The sequence below is a fragment of the Schistocerca cancellata genome, chromosome 11 (assembly GCF_023864275.1).
Source record: "Schistocerca cancellata isolate TAMUIC-IGC-003103 chromosome 11, iqSchCanc2.1, whole genome shotgun sequence".
Lineage (NCBI taxonomy): Eukaryota > Metazoa > Arthropoda > Insecta > Orthoptera > Acrididae > Schistocerca > Schistocerca cancellata.
Genome location: NC_064636.1, coordinates 124464418 through 124485460, shown reverse-complemented (window position 1 = coordinate 124485460; position 21043 = coordinate 124464418). Strand labels below are relative to the sequence as shown.

Below are 21043 nucleotides of genomic sequence, written 5' to 3'. Positions count from 1 at the left end.
AAAACCGACATTTAATTGGATAGATAAAAAAAACTACTCACCAAGCGGCAGCAGAGCACACACATAAAATACTGTTGTGATTGACAAGCTTTCTGGCCAGTGGCTCCTTCTTTAGGTAGGAGGGTTGAAAGGGAAGGAAGAAGGGTCAAGGAAAAGGACTGGAGAGGTCTAGGAAAAGGGGTAGATTTTGGGAAAGTCACCCAGAACCGCAGGTCAGGGGAGACTTACCGTACGAGATGAGAAGGGAAGACTAATTATTGGGGACTGCATCGGACGAGATTTGAGAACCTAAGATGGTTCAAATGGCTTTGAGCACTATGGGACTTAACATCTACGGTCATCAGTCCCCTAGAACTTAGAACTACTTGAACCTAACTAACCTAATGACAGCACACAACACCCAGTCATCACGAGGCAGAGAAAATCCCCGACCCCGCCGGGAATCGAACCAGGGAACCCGGGCGCGGGAAGCGAGAACGCTACCGCACGACCACGAGCTGCGGACTGAAAACCTAAGAGCTTAAAGGTGGAAGACGAGGTGATATGTACGACAGAGATTACTGCTAAGACATTTATCACAAGTTATAAAGAGTGAGAAACTAGGTGCATTGTACATAACAGAGGTGGGATGGGGCGGTGAAAAATAGATGGGAAAGACAATGAAAGATGCAGGAAAAGAAACGAAGTGAAGCAAAGAGTTACAGTGATAAAAAGCTGGGTGGCGAGAACCAAGGACATGTTGTAGAGGTAGTTCCCACCTACAGAGTTCTGGGAAACTGGTGTCTGGGGGAAGAATCCAGATGGTGAAACAGGCGCCGAGGTCACGAATGTCATGCTGTAGAGCACGCTCTGCCACAGGATATTATGAGTTGGCAGTGTATACCCTCACCCTATACCCATTCATCCTAACTGATAATCTGATGGTAGTCATGCCTATGTAGAAGGCTGAACAATGTTATAATAGCTGGGATATGACTTGTGTCGTTTCGCAGCTGGCTCTCCCTTTGATAGAATATGTTTTGCCAGTTACAGGGCTATTATAGGAGGTGATAGGAGGACACACTCTTATTAACTTGTGACCACTGTTTTAGCAGTAATCTCTGTCTTGCATGTTACCCTGTGTTCCACCTTTAAGCTCTCAGGTTTCCAAATCCCGTCCGATGCAGTCCCCAACAGTCAGTCTTTCCCTCTCATCTTGTACGGTAAGACTCCCTGACCCGCTGTTCTGGGTGACTTTCCCAAAATCTCCCCCTTTTTCTAGACCTCTTCAGTCCTTTTCCTTCACCCTTCTTCTTTCCCACTCAACCCTTCTGCCTGAAGAAGGTGCCACTGGTTCCAAAAGCTTGCCAATCACAACAGTCTTTCATGTGTGTTCTGCCGCTGCTTCGTGAGTAGATTCTTTTATCTGTGCTATTAAATAATTTTATCAATAATTGTTTGTTTTCGTTATTACAAAACTGACATTTGATGTTAGTTGACTTCGTTTGGCCAGGAACATCCTCTCTGAATGTTCTTCTCTACTTTTTATGTTCTCTTTAACTTGTCCATTATGAGTTACTTTATTCTCAACGTAGCAGAATTCTTTTAGTTGGTCTAGATCCTCGTCTATAGTTCTGACCTTAACTTGAACACTGATCCCATTTCTGCTAGACTTCATTAATTTAGTCTTTCTTCAGTTTAATCTTAATTCATAGAGTGTACACATTAGATTGTTCATTCTGTTCAACACATACTACAACCTCTCCCTTCCACTGAGAACAGCAATGATATCAGCTATTCCTGTCAGCACGAATTTTAATTCCATTTCTGAACCCCTCGTTTATGTCTGTCATTGCTTCTTCGATGTACAGATTGAATGGTAGGGGCGATTACATGTATGTCTTTCACCTTTCCTAATCTGAGCTGTTATTGGTCTTCCTATTTTTTCCCCTTGTTTGATGTACATATTGCACGTAACCCTTCTTTTGCTAGGGGTTACACCCATTTTTATGAGAGTTTCGGAAATCCTGCATCATTTTAAATTATCGTACGATTTTTATCTAACTACAAATCCTACGGACGTTTCTAGATTTTCCTTAAGTCTCGCTTTAATCATCAATCGCCAACCCAAAAGTCCTTCTCTGATGCCTTTACCTTTCCTAAAACCAAATTGATCGTAATCTAGCACTTCCTCAATCTTCTTTTTCCTCTTATACACATATTCTTGTCAGCAACTTTAGGTAATTGTGCGGATGTCCTCGAACTTATGTGCCCTGGCAACATACAGAACTATGTGAATGATATTTTCCAGAGATACTGATTGTTTATCTCGAGAACCAATTTGAATAATAATTTGGCTTCCAAATTTCTCAAGAATTTTCGAAATTTCGAAGAACTCTTCCATATGCCTTCCACATCATTTGATCGCGAGTCTTCCTAACCCCTGTTTGTTTCTGTGGGCTGGGGAGGTAGGCCCCACGACGGCCGCTGCTTCCCGTGACGTATCACGAGGCCACCTGAGGACAGAGCAGCGTCGACCTGACCGCCACAGGCAAAAGCGACTCCCGCCGCTGAACACCACAGAACGCCCTTCACTATGCTGCTTGTGGTGTGGTGTCAGTGGTAGCCACAGATCTCAACCCAGGTTACACCGGTCTGTCTGTGATGGCTGGTGAACTTCTCCCAACCCGTGGCTATACATTCTGCAGTCGTTGCCCTACAGCCAGATGCCAGTGTAATCTGTCGGTACGATGCTCTCAAGTCCCTCATGCCGATGATTCGTTTTTTTACAGAGACATAAAGATGCGCGTTCCTTGGACTTTCTCTTTTGCGATTTGCCGCTGAGAAATCCCAATAGCATCAGGAACACAATAAACATCGTGTACACACATCATTCTCCATCTGTAGCAATGTCTTTTCTGTACTGAAAATAAGCTCGCATAAGGACGAAATGCGAAAAATCTCGCACAGGCATTAAAAAAATGCAGTATTTTTCTTAAAGACGTCGTGTCTGCCATTAACTGTAAAATTATTTGTTTTCGCGACTACAGTTTCGATCCTATGCCCTTTATACAGGTATACAGCAATAACCGAAAGGTGAAGGGCAGATGGCATGTATAGATCGCCACTATCATCCCATACATGAGGCAGTTATATTACAACAAATGCTAAAAGCAGCACATCACTTGCATTGGGCCACTGGAGGTGTCAAAATTTACGAATCTTCTGACTTGTCTCTGTATGCTGAGCCTCCTATCTCCGAGTGTACATCAACTTTAGATGAGCGTAAGGATCATAGTTATGGCGTAAGGTAAATTTATTGTTACTGATGTTAACTTCACTAACATGAATCTCCTCAAATCACTGTTCATGTTGTTCATATGACAACTGAGGCGGTTGGTGGGGAACATATTCACAAGTCATTTCTTCTTTGTTTTTAGCAGTGATTATACATCCCACAGTAAACGTTTTATATCAGAGTATCTTAACATCGTGTTTACATTCGTTAACGGAATTTGCCATTCTGTTTACGATACTATCATTTGATGTAAAGAAATAAAATAAGACATTTCTTTATTATGATAGGGCGTAATAGTACATATGGTATCCATCGTATTCACAACAACTTTCGTACATGAATTGATCCACTGGACAAATAAAAAGAAAAAGGAGTACAAAAATGAGATAAAAACATGTGATGGGATACTTGTCACAAATTACAGAACATTATGTGTATCATCATGTAATTGTAAAATGTACTGTTAACATGTAAGGTTCTGTACCAGTACAAATGTAGTCATACATTTCCATGCTCCTTAGAACGTTTAGGCCGAGAATGGCTTTTTCAGCTACACTTGCAAAACACTTTACTCATTTTTTTACTGAATTATTAAAATATATTACTTATGTTAAAATAAATACACCCTATTACGAAAAAGTGTATGAGTGGACATAATTCTCCCTCATTTCCATAAAAATCATACAACTCACGGGAAACGTCGTAAAGACTACTCATATTATAAAACCAGCATAGACACGATCCTGTGCAAATCGTTACGTCCTATGCTTGTCAGTAAGTCAAAGTCAAATAGCCAAACTACACATCCTCATTAATGTTACTTTCTATTATTAGCACATAAAACAGACTCGAATTTATCTCAAGATCTCTTATTTCTTAAATCTGTCTTATTGCTGGGCAAGCCGTGTGGGTGATTTTTGAAATAGTTGTATATTTCCACTTCTTCAGGTATTTTGATACTTCTACCCTTAGGATAATTTTTATTAGTTGATCTACGTTAGGTGGTGGTACTCCTCTCTCTTTGCTTGATGTGCTCTTTAAATTTGTCGCTGGAATATGAGCTTTGTAACGCCCGGTCAAGATGTCCGTGCTGTAACTCATACGATTACTGACATTGTATATTGATCTAGTTTCAAAAGGTAAATGCTACCTGCATAGACTTTGTGGGGGCAGAAAGTGAAAGCTGTGCTTCCTACAGAAGTCTGATCCACTGGCTTGTTCACGAGTCCGTCGTCTCCCATCTTGTGCAGAACTGCAGGCCCAGGCGGCTGTTTTCCGGGAACGACTCTCCAGCTACTGGCGGGTCTTGGCGCAGCTGCTCTCACTGGTTGCGACGCACACCCCGCAGCTGTTGGTTCCCCTCGCATTCGAACGAATGGTAAGTGGAGTTATTTCCTTCTCTTATAAAGTGTATTATACGTACAGGGGGCGAGAAAATGACACACACCACCTGGTCTGTTCTTGGAGAGTGTTTCCCAGTTTACCTTCTTCACACTGTAGCTATCTTTGGCTCTCCAGTTCTAATACTAACCATCTGGAAGAATTCTGAACCAACCTCTACTTCTGTGAGCCTTTTGGGGCTATGATACAGGGAGGCTAAGCTCGGAATGGTTAGAGATAGAGATAGGGAAGAAAATCGTCTGTATCTTTCTTTTCTCGTATTTGCTAGCTACTTCTTTAACAGATTCAGATAACTTTGCATCCAGTCCTGCTTTACAAGCTGAAGCATGTTAGCTTCATATTTAGTGGAGAGTGGTCTAGAGTCTCAGTGTGGCATTTCAAGTCTCCATCAGCATCTTCTCTTCCTAAGAATCTCTACTCCATATGGAAGGGCTATAAAATTACTTCTGCTCAACACGGAGGTTCGTCAACTTCAAATCTCGTAATGAACCTGTATACATACCACATAATTTATACAGTTCGTTACAACTGCTCAAACTCTTCCCACCTTAACATTCACGTGACCATTTCCCAGACGATAGCGCAGCTGACACTTGTGGCTCGACGCCATTGGTGGCCCCCTGTGCTCACCACTGCCAGCCAGCACGGCAATGCCCCAGCCGCCGCAGCCACAGAGGACGCGCGTCAATAACGAAACCCTGCAGCTGGGGTCCACCAGGTAGCGCGTGTTGCGTCTGCGAGTGGCTTTGTTAAAGGCACTGTGCTACTACAGTCACAACCAGAACATCTTATGAATATGTCAAGGCCAATGAAAACCTCTGTCAGACTAACGTGAAACCGGATGCTGCTTTCTGAGAGCATTCATCTCAGTCGTTAGCCTTTCTGCACGTGTCTCGTGGCCTAACTCGAACCATTATCGAGTCTGAATTCTCTGTCTATGATTTATGAACACCACCACGAGTGATTTTCCCACTACCGAGAATAAAAGCTATGTGGTCTTAACACATACACTGGACTCGCATTCGGGAGGACGACGGTTCAATCCCGTGTCCTGCCATTGTGATTTAGGGCATGGCCGACTTCCTTCCCCATCCTTCCCTAATCCGATGAGATTGATGACCTCGCTGTCTGGTCTCCTTCTCCATACAACCCAACCTTAACACATAGAATGTCCACTGTGCATTATGACTGTTTGGGTTCTGACACTAGTATACATGGAAAGCAAAATGACGCTGTATGATCTGTGTCTTTGTCTAACTTTTTGTGGCGTATGTAGCAACGTGCCAGTCCCAACAGTATCGTGTGAGCCTCATTTTGGATCCTTTGAGAAGAGAATTAGGCGATACCTGTTTTTGTGAACTGAAAAGGTTCTGGGTAGATTAAATCTTTTTTCTATAAATATTACGTATGTTTGCTGGATGGTAATTTCAAAGATTGATAGTTGCGGGTTTCGTATTTAAGAATGGTTTCTGCCGACATCGTATCATGTCCTGTCATTGCATCTTGTTTTGGTTACCATCATCCATGCTATTCACTGCAGCAAAGGCAATTTACCTGATACGTATCCAATATTTCGTAGAGTTAGTACCTCACAGCTTGCGAGAATGTACAAAGGACGACTTCTTTATTACATTTGCGTTGGAGCTACGCTTCGTTGATCATACATTGCACCTGCTTAGGAAAAGTGTAATTGCGAAAAGTTATTCCGTGAAACCAATGTTGTACAGATAGTTTGGATTTAAAGACACACTTTGCTTTCTGAATGAAACTTGAGTCTTCAGACAGCTGCAGCAGTCTTGAGGTATTCGTATTCGAGATAATTCCTCTCGTGGTTCTTCACTACAGCCCTGCAGAGTAGTACGGCAGGGCGTGTTGTGGCCCAAGTAACGACGCAGCTTACGATTTTGACCCTGTGCCCCTGGTAACTGGGCTCTCACATAATACTGTGTACAAATATGTATGTATGTATGTTCAGAATAGTTCAAATGGCTCTGAGCACTATGGGACTTAACATCTGAGGTCATCAGTGCCCTAGGACTTAGAACTACTTAAACCTAACTAACCTAAGGACATCACACACATCCATGCCCGAGGCAGGATTCGAACCTGCGACCGTAGCAGTCCCGCGGTTCCAGGCTGAAGCGCTTAGAACACCGGCTGGCATAGATTAGGTCTAGATGGCAGAAAGCCCAGTGGCGCCATGGCAAGGACGACGGATCCAACGTTTTGGAAGGTGCCGATTCAAAAGCGTGCAGCACCTTCCAGTTCACTGCTCCTGCACAACGAGGGAAATTCTGAATTCCATTTTTCGTTTTCTGTACTGCTTATCGACGTACGGGTAAGAGTCGACTGCAGCCACGTGTCGCCACTGCAGTGAGTTTGGGTTCGTCCGTACGCTGCACGCCCTACTGTGTGCAGTCGGCCCGTGTCCCCCGCTGGCCTCCCTCGCCCTGTGTTGCTGTGACGCCCACAGCCGGGCTGTCGGAAGTGGGAAGCGGCTCAGACCGCAAACGGGATGTTAGCTGCCCGCTGACCGCTAACCGCATGCTGTCACAGCGAGGACGTGACACACGTCCCACACACACACACACACACGCACACACACACGCACCATAAACATATAAAATACTTTCCTTACACGGATGCATATTGTCCATGTTCCATACGAAATATATACTCTGTCTCTCTCTCTCTCTCTCTCTCTCTCTCTCTCTCTCTCTCTCTCTCTCCCTCTCTCACACACACACACACACACACACACACACACACACACACACGGAGGCACACACGAACGCACGCAGTGTGCAATGAAACATTCATAATCTCAAATATGCAGTCAGAACTGTGACAAACAGCTCATCAAACTATTCCACACACACCCAGTAAAGTGGAACACCTTTTTACCTCTTTACTAACAAATAAACCCACCCAGACACATCAGTAAATAGTCTGGGTGCAGCAGATTTCCACACCTATGCCCCCCGATGAACCACTTGTGATCGTGATAGGACACCCCTGCTTCCAGCTGGAAGTGCAGTATATACCTCAGTATATAACCTCAATCGAAAGGTCTCCTGATAAGCATTTGTGGTGCAGCGCCAATGCCCTAGAGGAGGCACCTGTTGAAGTCCCTAAACGGGAAAGTCTTTCAGGCTGTGCAAATCACCGTGTCTGTCATGCAGACTTGTGGGATAGTCCAGCTCTACCTCTAGGACATATCCCTCAACAGCATCAGCAGCCACATATTTGATCTCTTTCCTCAGTCTGGTGATTTCCCCTTTGGACATCCATTAGAGAGGTTGAAAAGGGAGAGTTTGTTGCATGGTTTGCCTTCAGAGACAGTTCACATCCAGGTAAAGGATGAAACTGAAATCGTCAGACAACCTGTACTCACCCTCGATTATTTGTAAGTTATTTGCCTTGGCATACCCTCGCACACATTGGCAAAGTGACTCGTGGATCGCATGTTCCAGGAAGACATGCATCTCAACGTTGGTCAAGAATTCGCTGCTGGCTTGTGTCTTTCTTAACACGGCATCCCACGAAATCTCAACCATATGCTACAGAACTTCTCGAAGATGTTGGCGGTCAGATGTATATTGGTGTTCATCATTTTACATGTTCTGATAAATCAGAGATGCCGAAGTCCTGCTGTTCATTCACCAAGTGCCCGTTCTTTCCATTCATTATGGAAATGCCTCTTAGTTTACTAGAGAATCCAGATATTCGTATGGAAAGACCCCTTCTCCGTCACAAGTTGAAACTCTTGAAACTCTACATCATCGAGATAAGTGGCTCTCTTTGCTGAGAATATCTTCAGGACGCGTTGGTTCAGCAAATTTCTAAAGAGACGTGAGCATGAAGAGTTGTGAATCCAGGAAGTGGTCTGATCCTCTTTGAAGCGGCATGTATCTGTCAACGGTGTCAGCAATGACACTGATCTTATCATCCTACTACCCAGACTCGTCAAAGTGCTGAACTAGAAAGTGGGCATCATGCTCACTGAAAGTGTGGAAAAGATGGCTGTGTGCTGTGGCAGTTAGTACTTAAAGTTACACGGGTTGTCAGCTGCACTCTGGGACTTCCCCGTTACGTGGCAACAGTCTCTACAGGGAGCTTCCTCACCTCTGTCCAGTCACAGTCCCCAGGTATAACGATCAGCTGCCTGCTTGTACAGTGCATCATTCTCCTTCACGTTGGTCATGAGGACGTTTTCACTATAAATGTTATAAACATCCCGTACAAGACTTTCAAGCGCAGTGAGCAGCCATCTCGCACTATTCCCTTGACATAAGATTTTAATTTTAGTGCACAGAACTTGATGGGTAGCCACATGTCACAGTCATCATTTTGTGGCAGTGATACGGGAGGCAGAGGCACCACGTCCACACTGTACCACAGGAGCTAGGAGGCGCTCTAAATCGACGTAAACAATGAAGGGACAGAAGTGTTGGTGAGAGGCATTCTTAAACTTCGGGAACCGTTTATCCTTGATAAGCATTTCCACACCTATTGTTTCCTGGCTCTAGCAGTCAATCAGGTGTCTTTCAAGATACATGCTCTTGGTAAACGACTTGAGACAACTACAGCAAAAATATCTTGCACCTTTTTTGTTTTCATTTCAGAGGAACGTAGGTGGGACATGCATTTTATCCAAACGTTGTGTTGCTTATCGTCTTCAGAGATTAGCAGCACGTCTACACTTTTTGGATGTTTCTCGGCTAATATGGACAAGAAGGGGGGACCACCTAATTTACGCTCGACTTCTTTGTCGATATGCCACACAGCGTGTTAATGTTTGTCTTCTTCTTATGGCTTTCCTACATTCGGCCATAAACGAGAAATTAGATCGTCAGTGGATATCTGGCGTACTGTATGCCCTGTATTTTTAGGGTAATTTCTATCGCTAGAGAGAAGCAACCATGGAAATCAATTTAAATTCCTCTCATCATGATTCTGGGCATTAGGACATGCTTTTTGTTAGCAGTATATACTTTTGAACAGAGATGTAACTGGACCCCACAATAAGTTGATCAAAATCTTATGAACATAAATCAAGGTAGGGTATACAGCTGAGTGTCTTACAGGACTCCCTTTCCTGCACCTCAGAAAAGTGACTCAGTATGACCGCTCTGGTATCGACTCACCACATGATGTCACGACAGCTCTCCCCCTAACTTGGACAATGCTCTTCCCCTCAACGACACGTCGAACTCCTAATAACTCTGCACACAAGAAGAAGAAACAGACGCAGTTGATAAGTATCTAAGGAAGGAGAAATAAAAATCCGTGTTCGTACAATAATAATAGTAATAAATTCTGAGTACTTACAAGTAAAACTGTTGTTGTGTTCATTACTGGAATACACTTCCAGCAACTCATCATCAGTGGGCATGTTTGTCATTAAGGGCATATCCAGCATGGGTACTAGAGGAGGTGTATGACGTCGGTAGGGGAATATGTCTAAGAGATTATGAAGAAACCCAAACGAAAACACAGGTGCAAAGGAACTAGTAGCTGGTAGTAGTGTCAGAACACCGATATTCGCATTGAGCACATCTACAAACAAGAGCATCTCAAAAATAACAAACAAAAAATTTATTACTGTAGAATAAGCGATATCTGCCTCTGAACAATCGAAGTCGTTCCCAAGAGATCATCATCATCGTCATCATCATTATCAGCTGCTGGGTTCTGATCCCACAGCGAGTAACGCCTTCTCACAGCTAGAAAAGAAGAAGTAGAACCCATAAGAATCACTTACACTACTGGCCATTAAAATTGCTACACCAAAAAGAAACGCAGATGTTAAACGGGTATTCATTGAACAAATATTTTATTCTAGAACTAGAGTGACAGTGACATTCTAGACAGTGATTACATTTTCATGGAATTTCGGTGCATGGATCCTGAGAAATCAGTACCCAGAACAACCAGCTCTGGCCATAATAACGGCCTTGATATGCCTGAACATTGAGTCAAACAGAGCTTAGATGGCGTGTGCGGGTACAGCTGCCCATGCAGCCTCAACACGATACCACAGTTCATCAAGAGTAGTGGCTGGCGTATTGTGACGAGCCAGTTGCTCGTCCACCATTGACCAGAAGTTTTCAATTGGTGAGAGATCTGGAGAATGTGCTGGCCAGGGCAGCAGTCCAACATTTTCTGTATCCAGAAAGGCCCGTACAGGACCTGCAACACGCGGTCGTGCATTATCCTGCTGAAATGTACGATTTCGCGGAGAGAGGGTAGAGCCACGGGTCGTAAGACATCTGCAATGTAACTTCCACTGTTCAAAGTGCCGTCATTGCGAACAAGAGGTGACCGAGACTTTGTAACCAATGGCACCCCATACCATCACGCCGGGTGATACGCCAGTATGGCGATGACGAATACACGCTTCCAATGTGCGTTCACCGCGATGACGGCAAACAAGGATGCGACCATCTTGATGCTGTAAACAGAACCTGGATTCATCCGAAAAAATGACGTTTTGCCATTCGTGCACCCAGGTTCGTCGTTAAGTACACCATCGCAGGCGCTCCTGTCTGTCATGCAGCGTCAAGGGTAACCGCAGCCACAGTCTCCAAGCTGATAGTCGATGCTGCTGCAAGCGTCGTCGAACTGTTCGTGCAGATGATTGTTGTCTTGCAAATGTCCCCATCTGTTGACTCAGGGATCGGGACGTGGCTGCACGATGCGTTACAGCCGTGCGGATAAGATGCCTGTCATCTCGACTGCTAGTCATATTAGGCCGTTGGGATCCAGCACGGCGTTCCGTAGTACCTTCCTGAACCCACCGTTTCAATAGTCTGGTAACAGTCATTGGATCTCGACCAAAGCGAGCAGAAATGTCGCGATACGATAAACCGCAATCGCGATAGGCTACAATCCGACCTTTATGAAAGTCGGAGACGTGATGGTACGCATTTCTCCTCCTTACATGAGGCATCACAACAACGTTTCACCAGGCAACGCCGGTCAACTGCTGTTTGGGTTTGAGAAATCGGTTGGAAACTTTCCTCATGTCAGCACGTTGTAGGTGTCGCCACTGGTGCCTGTTTACAAAACCCTTCAGCCATGCAGCGTGCGCTGATCAGCAATTCAAGTCGCAATTCGTCACACTTCTTCTCTCCCCACTAACATTACTTACACATAGCGCACTGCGACAGTGCCCAGCGTGTTGGTACACATTTGAACATGCCTCTCTCAACTTGCTACTACTCTCACTACTTACCAAGCGTGGACGCAAGGCAGCACAAACGGGTTTATTTCTCGTAAGAAGAAGAACTTCCACATATTAAACGAGTGGGATTGTGCTGTGACAGAAATGCGTGAAATGGAATATGCTGGCTGCAAGTAGCTGCTGATCGGTTACGTTTTGAGTGACACATTGCAGAAACTTGGGAAATCATCTCGACAGTTCTCCAAAAAGAATGTAGATGTCACCTGGTAGATAAACATAGCTCACAAAAGAACTGTAAAAAATGAGGTCGGGAGTATCTAAATAAGTAGAAAAATTTTATTAAGAAAATAATATTTGCACATAACTGCAACACAAGTAAATCCGTTTTCCTCTCCACCACCGTACACTTGCCTAAGGTGTCTGACTGACATACAGTTGAATGATTCCAAATTCAGGATGGCAGTGTTCTTGAAAATATCCCACATTCATACCACCACCTCACGACCTTCGACTGCATGACGCTCTCTCTGTGATCACAGTTTCGGAGTGATGTCAGCATATCCTCACAGGTCATTCCTGTATCGTGGCGGCTACTGCGATAGTGGAATCGAGTCAATCACGCTACTGTCTTCCAAGACATGTCACACTTTATTGTTCTGAGCTGGTGGGCAGAAGTGACAACTGTGTAGAAACTTGCCGAAACACAGACTGAGTCGCTGCGTGTGACAACAGCCACACCTTTAATCATCTTTAAACATGAAGCGGCCGCACTCGTCGTGGAGGCCTCGCCCGTGAGCAACAATGTTGTACCAGGAGGCGGGCAGCTTGGACCCTGGCAAGCAGGTCTTCAGCTGTATCTACAGGTGTTTTGTACATAACCTCAGAGAATGAAGTCCAGGGTTGTAAGATCCAGCGATCGCAATGGCCATCAGAGAGGGCCCCCCGTTTCGAGTCCTACAATGAGCGTGAGTATTCTTCAGTGTGCTTGCAAACATTAACATCAAAGTGGAATGATCTTGGATAATGCCCTAAAATACCTTGACTGAGAATCTTTGCTGTTGGCCTCCGATATGGGTGGCGTGGGTATTGTCCTCATTCTAGATCTGCCTGTTTGCCATTTTGAAAACAACATCACGGATGAATGAGGCCTCATCCAAAAACAATACAAACTGTATGAAGTTGGACAGTACAGCGCTGTGAACGATACTGGATTGACACAAGCAGACATAGGGCTCAAAATCCGTTCGTCGCAGTGCTTGCACATTTCATCTTTGATTACTCATTGTGCACTGTACACAGCAACACACCTCACCATGAACACGACACAAGCTATCTGATGCAATGGACAGCTGACAGCAGGGTCAGTGGTGTGCTTGCGGCACAGGTTAATGCGCCACTGCGATGCTTGAGTGCTACGAGCCTAGTTGCGTGCAGTAGGTCCGTTTGGTGGTCAGGTGTGTACACTGTTTATCAGCTGCTACTGTTCGAGTGCACAACGGACACCCGAGATCTTTGCCAGAGTGTGAAGAACTGCAGCCATCATTGCAATACATGCATTCATTCAGACTGACAGTCGTTGCTTTGAAGAATTGCTGTGAGCTACATTGTTGTTAGGTGGTGTATGCTGTGTATGTCCTTAACACAATAAATATGCACTTTCGAGTATTGGTTCCCTATCTCAATTTAATTTATTGTGCAATCACTGTCACCTGTTTCAGTGTGACCCAAAAGGATTGGGGACCCCACGTGCAGAGAACAAGAGCAGTTCTGTCCCACTTCCCTCAGACTCTCCCGACGGCACCCATGTCTGTGGTGAGCACTCACCTTCCAGAACAACATACTGGGTGATGCTAGGGTAGATAGAAAAAAGGAAAACAGAATGTGCAAGTGCGAGAGGGACTCAAGCACTAAGGGTTCTGTACAAACTCCCCATCCTGGGAATCGAGATTCCCAATGATTTTTGCTTGTTATCGACACTTTGTAACTTTACTGGCAAGATACTGGCCCCAGGAATACCAAGATCTATTCTGAAATTCTACGTTATTTCCTCAGCACAAACAAACAAGAACAAGCAAGCAGAAGTCTTTAGTTTACGTATGTAGGGAGAGAAGATGTAATAACACATTTCTGTTTACGTACTAAATCATGAATACAACATACATTTTATGTTTGGATGCAGTAATGTTCGTATGTTATACTTTCAACAGGTCTTGAATACAATCTATGTCCAAATCGAAAACGACATTTTTATGTGATATAATTACAAGTTAACAAGTTTCAGATTTTTTGCTTTACTTGTACCGGAAAACTTAGTTGTTGCCAAATCTCATGATTCCAAGTCAATGGAGTGAGTTATAATCTTACAGTTTTTACGCCGCCAAGGGTCCACATACCTTGGTATGTGACATAATTTGAACATGATACCCAGAACTTATCCAGAGAAAAAGATTCCTAACAGATGGTCAGACAAATAGACAAACTGATAAAAAATAATATGAAAAGTATTTTCTAGAGTTATATAGTTACCAATTTTGGATTTTAATATCTTTTCCTTTATTTGCACTGTGAAATCTGGATTCTTTCAAAATGTCATGATTCTAAATCAACAGGGAGCACCTTATAGATTTTTGTGAGTGATTTTTCAAGTATGAAAATATGTGATTTAAATAGCCAGATCTTTATTGCAGTGACTTACAACGCCAAAGGAGCATAGACCTTAATATGTGACATAAATGTGAGCTTCGTACCCGAAAATGGTCCAGAAAAAATGATCTTAACACTCGAACAGTCAATACATTCCTTCAAATCTGCAATATTCGAGACCAGATACAGACGACATCGTGTTAGATGACGAGCAACAAACGCAAATTTTCGGCAAGAGCGATCAGCCAGGCAACAGACAAACGCTACAAAATTTTGAGTCAAACTGACATTTCGTGTGTGCACAATTAACTCAGATAATGTTTCAGATATGGAGCGGCTGATATCTATCATTGCGTTTATAGAAGGTCATAACGTGTTCATGTTTCTCACAGCGTTGGTAACGAGTGGGATTTTGACGGATTTGTCAACAATCTGGCCATTCTATTTTCGAAAATCGTTCAAAAGTTTGAATACAATCTCCTCAGAGGTCCAGCCACGCCATGTGGCTTTACACATAGGAACTCGACGCTGCTGGCAGCTCCAGAACATTTCAGTTGGATACACCGTCACGGGAGTATACATTCATACATTCAGACGTCTGTAATGTCAACTAGCAAGAAATATCTGCACCTCTCTTATCTGATGTCACAGTTTGAGAAGTCTATTTATTTAATAAAACCCCACTAGGTATCTGCTGTGCATTAATGTTTTTATGCCTGTACAAAACTGAATGTACTACACTCATGCGCTGGCAGTAATTTCAGTGTCATGTAGTAGTGCTACATGTAACTGTATATTAAGACAGGCGGCTGCTTGTGGATGTTATGAAAGCAATTTGAACTATTTTCTGTGTGTCTCAGGGTAACCACGCAAGTGATGAGCAACTCCAAGGTCGGATTAAGGACATGAAACGTGTGAAAGACATGCTGCGCACGAAATTAAACGGATGTGTACATGACATGCAATTAGCCAGCAAACAGGTGGAGCACTACGAGGTGGAAGAAGACAAGGACAGGCCTGGGCACTTGATACTCAGGTATGAACCAGTGTACACTCAAATGTCTGTCGTACTCACTATGGTTTATTGGAGCTTATCTCACTTTTATCCATTAAAGTATTCATTAAAGTTATAGAAAACACAGGGATCATTTAATTCAGAATGGAGTAAAGAACTAACACTAAGAGACAGTAGTGAAGGGCATGGTTAAAGAAACTCGTGATTTACAAAGTTTTTTGACTCCGTTTAGCCTTCGATATTTTGATTCGTATTGTGTCTTAAAATGTGCCACGTATTACCTAACAGACAGCGGAGAAAACTGACACAAAAAAACGATATTGCTGCATTTACTAGAGAAAGTATTGATGGTTGGAGATACTTACGAAGTTTTCATAATTTGTGGAAACAATGATGTGGAACCTGACACGAAAAGTGAGCGTGTCCTCGTCTTATTCGGGACAAAAAAAAAAAAAAAAAAAAAAAAAAAAAAAAAAAAAAAAACCACTTCGGGAGAAATTACGGTAATACCATGTAGTAGCGACTCTAGTCCAGATAATGGCATCCAGTCGGTGAGGAAAAGAGGTCACAAGTCAAGTTCATCTCAATAGGTGGAGGAAAAATCTAGGCCGCGAATAGGGCAGGAAGCGGATGGCCATCGTTCTTATATTTTGTCCTGTGGTTGCTGTGTATAAATCAGTCCGTAGCATAGAGCGTAAATACTGGAGGTTGCGAGCGGGAGGAAAGCGGAATAGTATCTCGAGTGGTTGACATATGGGGCCGTGGAATGGAGTAGTGTACGAGATATGTTGGCACTATGGAGGGTGACCAGGTGGCCTCCTGTGTGGGAATGGGTAAGCTCCCAGCAGGCACCACAGGTCTTGTGGCGGTGTTGTTGGATTCTTTCAGGTGGCTTACTGTGGGATAGCTATGGAGGTGGAGAACATGGATTACGATGGACAATTAGACTCAGTCGTGATTGCTATCAATTAGATGAAAGACTTCTGCAGTTATATCTGAAGAGGTGGTAGGGGAGTCACTTTGGGATGAGTGTGTCTGGGAAATGGACTAGGTCTTCTGAAACGGAGGTGATCTACCGACATCCACAGTTAAGTTCATCATGAGAATTGATGTGGGTAAACAGCTGTGGAGAGGCAGTGGTCAGTGTGAGAAGCAAAATTATGTGCTATATGATGATGACAGAGACAGGCAGTAGGACAGATCACGGTCAGGGTGGTAAAATACACACTCAGGATAAAGCATTATGCAGGATGATTGAACATGATTTGTAGCCAACTGGAGCTGTTTTTCAGGAACGGTATTGTTACTCCCCAATGTTTATCGTGTGGGGATTTTTGGTTTGCTACTCCACATCTGTCATCAGAACTGTGAGTGGGTTACCGGTTCACTGTGTACGGACACATGCAGATAGTGTGACGGGATAAAACTATCGATATTGTGTTAGGCAGTGGGAATGAATGTAACAGTGGTTGGGAAGGTGAACTGAAAATCGGAGATGGGTAGATTTCAAGACAGGGGTGCACTACACAAAGGAAGCAGCTAATCGGATAGCAGAGTACTTGTGGAGTGCACATGGGGGGTTTCAGGCTAGCCAGTAGTTTGAGGTACTCTCATGAACACTCGCCAGTTGGTACACATTTAGGGAAATCAGATAGCTTTCAGAGTAAAGTTAGTTCGACTCTGAAACTTTTATCAGTCAACTGTCGAAGTATTTGTAACATAGTTCCCAAATTTACTCTCCTCCGTGAAAGTTCTCAGCCTCAAATTATTCTTGAATTGAGAGCTGGCTAAGACTCAAAGTAAAAAAACTCTGAGATATTTAGCGAGTCTTGGAATGTTTATCGGAAAGACATATTCGACGCCGTAGGAGGGGAAGTGTTCATTGCAGTTGACAAAAAATATTCTCTTTACTGAGGTTGAATTTGAGTGCAATAGTGAAGTTACGTGGTCGCACATAACAGGACTAGGTGAGACCATATCAGTTGTTGGATGATTTTACCACCCACCCGACTCCGCTGGGACAGATGTGGAGCCATTCAAAGAAGGTAAATAGTCAACACTGCATAAATATCCAGATCACGCGACACTAGCTGGCGGTGACCTTAACCTACCGAGTATAGACTGGGACGTCTATGGATTCACTGCAGGTCGTGCAGACAGACAGTCTTGTGAAGGACTTTTGAACACATTTTCCGAAAACTGTGTTGAGCAGCTAGTTCGTCAGCCAGCACAAACAGGCAGGACCTTATCGATGGCGTCAGCATAGAGATGGGGATTAGTGATCATGATGTTATCATAGCGACTATGGTTACGAAAGCCAGTAAATCAGTCGAGAACGCTAGGAGAGTTGATATGCAGTTGTCAGCGTCTCACTTAGACAATAAAATACAATCATTCAATTCCAGAGTTATGGCCATAGAGGAATTATGGCTAAAGTTTAAAGAGAATGTAAATCGTGATCCGGAAAAGTATGAGCCTACTAAGTGGATCAGGGGCGGAAAAGACTCATCGTGCTTTAATAACAAAATTCGGAAAATGCTGAGGAACGAAAGGTTGTTACATTCTCGGTTCAAAAGAGAACGCGCAAATGAGAACACAGTCTGCTTTGGCGCTAGAATATTCCAAAAGGAAGGCCGAAGTTGAAAATTCCTCGTTTAAGAAATCGTTCACGCAGGAGAATGGTACAAACGTGCCGTCGTTTGACCGTCACACAGAGTCCCGTATGGAAATCATAGTAATGAGTACCGCTGGCGTAGAGAAACAGCTGAAAATAAATAAGTGGCAATGCCTAGGTGGAATGCCAGTTTGGTTTTACACAGAGTAGTGTACGGCACTGGCACCTTACTTGGCTTGCACTTACCGCGAATCTGGCGATCAGCGCTAAGAACCAAGCGAATGGAAAAAGGTGCAAGTGACTCTAGTGTATAAGAAAGGTGAAAGAACGGACCCACAAAATTACAGACCAATATCCCTAACACCTGTTTGCTGCAGAATCCTTGAACATATTCTCAGTTCGGACATAATCAACTTTCTTCAGACTAAGGAGCTTATGTGCACAAATCAACACGGTTTTGGTAAACATCGCTTCTGGGAAACTCACCTTTTCATTTTCTCGCATGATGCACTGAGAGCTGTGGATGAAGGGCAACAGGCAGATTCCATATTTCTAGATTTCTCGAAAAGATTTGACACGGTGTCCCATTGTGGGGTTGCTAACGCAAGAACGAGCATATGGAATAAGTTCACAGATATGTGTGTGGCTCAAAGATTTCTTAAGTAATAGTACGTTTTCGTCGTCGGCGAGTGTTCATTACAGACAAGGGTATCATCAGCAGTGCCCATGGAAGTGTGACAGGACTTCGGTTGTCCTCTGTATAATAAATGACTTGGCGGAGAAGGTGGGCAGCAGTCTGCGGTTGTTGGCTGATGATGCCATGGTGTACTGTAAGGCGTCGAAATTGGGTGACTGCAGGTTGACACGAGATGACCTCGACAAAATTCCTAGTTGGTGTGATGAATGGCAGGTGGCTCTTGCTGTAGAAGAAAGCGGATGAGTAGCAAAAACGAACCCGTAATATCCGGATACAGCATTCCAAGTGTCCTGCTTACCACAGTCGTTTCGTTTAAATATCTGGGCGTAATGTTGCGAAGCGAGATGAAATGGAATAAACATGTGAGGATTCTGGTAGGGAAGGGGAACGGTCGACATCGGTTTATTGGGAGAGTTTTGTGAAAGTGTGGTTCGTGTGTAAGGGAGACCCCGTATAGGACGCCAGAGCGACTTCTTGTTCAGCATTGCTCGAGTGTTTGCGATCTGCACAAGGTTGGATGGAAAGAAGACATCGAAACAATTCAGGGGGAGCAGGTAGATTTCTTACGGGAGTTTCGATTAGCATGCAAGTGTTACGTATATGCTTCTGGAGCTCAGCAGGGAAGAAGACACTCATTTCGAAGAAAACAACTGAGAAAGTGTAGAGAACGTGGCTGCAGAACGATCCTAATGACGCCAGCATACATTTCTGGTAGGGACCACGAAGACAAGATACGAGGAATTACGGCTCCTAAGGAGGCACATAGACAGGCGTCTGTAGACCTACACCAAACAACGGTGTCACTGACAATTCCAGATGTTCGCCATGATGTCTTTTGACAGCATAAGTCTTATAGTTCGGTACATTGTAAATAAGTAGGCGGATGAAAAAAATTAATAACTGGTTTCTTACAAACCTAGCGACCTGTTTCTCGTAACGAACAGAGCGGGCGATCGCTTCCGTACATGATAAGAGAGCAGAACACTGTGCGCCGTATTTGACCAAACTTATCTCGTGTTGGAGAACTCTGACAGAGTTCCGGCTTGGAGTAGATAAAAAGTCATGTAATCTTAAGATTTCCTTCGCATAATGTTCGCCTAACTTCTATAACTGAAAAGTTTTCCGCATGTTGTAAATTCGGTAACATCTCAAGAAAATGCATTTTCATAAGCTGTGCGTAATTGTCTTAATAATTTGTTGCCGCACATAAAATAAACAAAATGAAAGGTAGTGCAACTCTGCCTGAACACACTGATGCCGGTTCCAGACATGTCGCCCCTTTGAGCGAGCTGAATGACACGTGACACTGCGCGTGCCTTCTGTGCCGGACACGGCAGACCACACACACCGAGGACTCAGCAGGGAGCGGAGGTGGTGAGGAAAAGGAACCCTCTCGTCACAGATTATGGCTTCGAATGTTTTGCTCGCAAGAACTTTCTCAGAGAATGTCCTTTTGCTCCGAGAATCTTCTCCAGAGAACGTCGACTTGTTTATTCATACCACCCAGCGTGTTTACCTTCTGTTGGATGTCAGAAAAAATCGAAAACCGGAGATACAAGAGGGGAGGGCGTGGTCACAGAGCTCCAGCGGCAGTGGTGCAGCTTAGGCACCGCCCTCGTAGTCCACGCAGCGCACCATTTCGTCTCTCTTCTGTAGTTCACGTATCGCCATTTACAGTCGGTCATTTCTAAATTCCGCCAATCCACTTCATTACTGGACTCGCATGATACCTTCAGTAATGGCTCCAGCACTACAGGCCAAAGCCGCCTATAGCACACTGACCGTGCCTCTGCACGCAAATTGTCGACGATTGCCTTCCGTGGCAGCGGTCTGCCCCGCTTGTCGACACTCCAGCTCCATGTGGCGAGTATTTATTGCGTCCTCTGTTGATTTGCCACTTTGTGTGGCAACGTACTTGCTCCTAAACTGAATATGGCAGCCAGTGTTGTATCATTATAGCTGTGTAGTACATTCGCAACTGTCCACAAGTTTCGAGATTTTCTATAGAGCTTGTTTCAGTGGATATTGTTTGTTCACTTCCTTGCTGCATTTAAATCCGTTCTTTCGTTGCCTTATGGAATGAACGGCTCCATCATGTTAAAAACAGCCCTTTCCCGAAATTCTTCCCCAACCAAATCTCCGTATAATGTTTATTCAGATCATTGTCAGTGTGCACGTACATCCTCCATCTGGGGCGTAGAAATGATGAC

The 21043-nt window shown here is 44.0% G+C and overlaps 1 protein-coding gene across 1 annotated transcript in view; it reads left to right on the top strand.

Annotated features, from left to right (window-relative positions):
• The window catches only part of LOC126108321 (uncharacterized), a 66296-nt gene that overhangs the window by 30548 nt on the left and 14705 nt on the right, over positions 1-21043 (top strand). The window contains exon 2 of the mRNA XM_049913540.1: positions 15368-15543. Coding sequence (XP_049769497.1) covers positions 15368-15543 — 176 coding nt within the window. The remainder of the gene's footprint in view (positions 1-15367; positions 15544-21043) is intronic.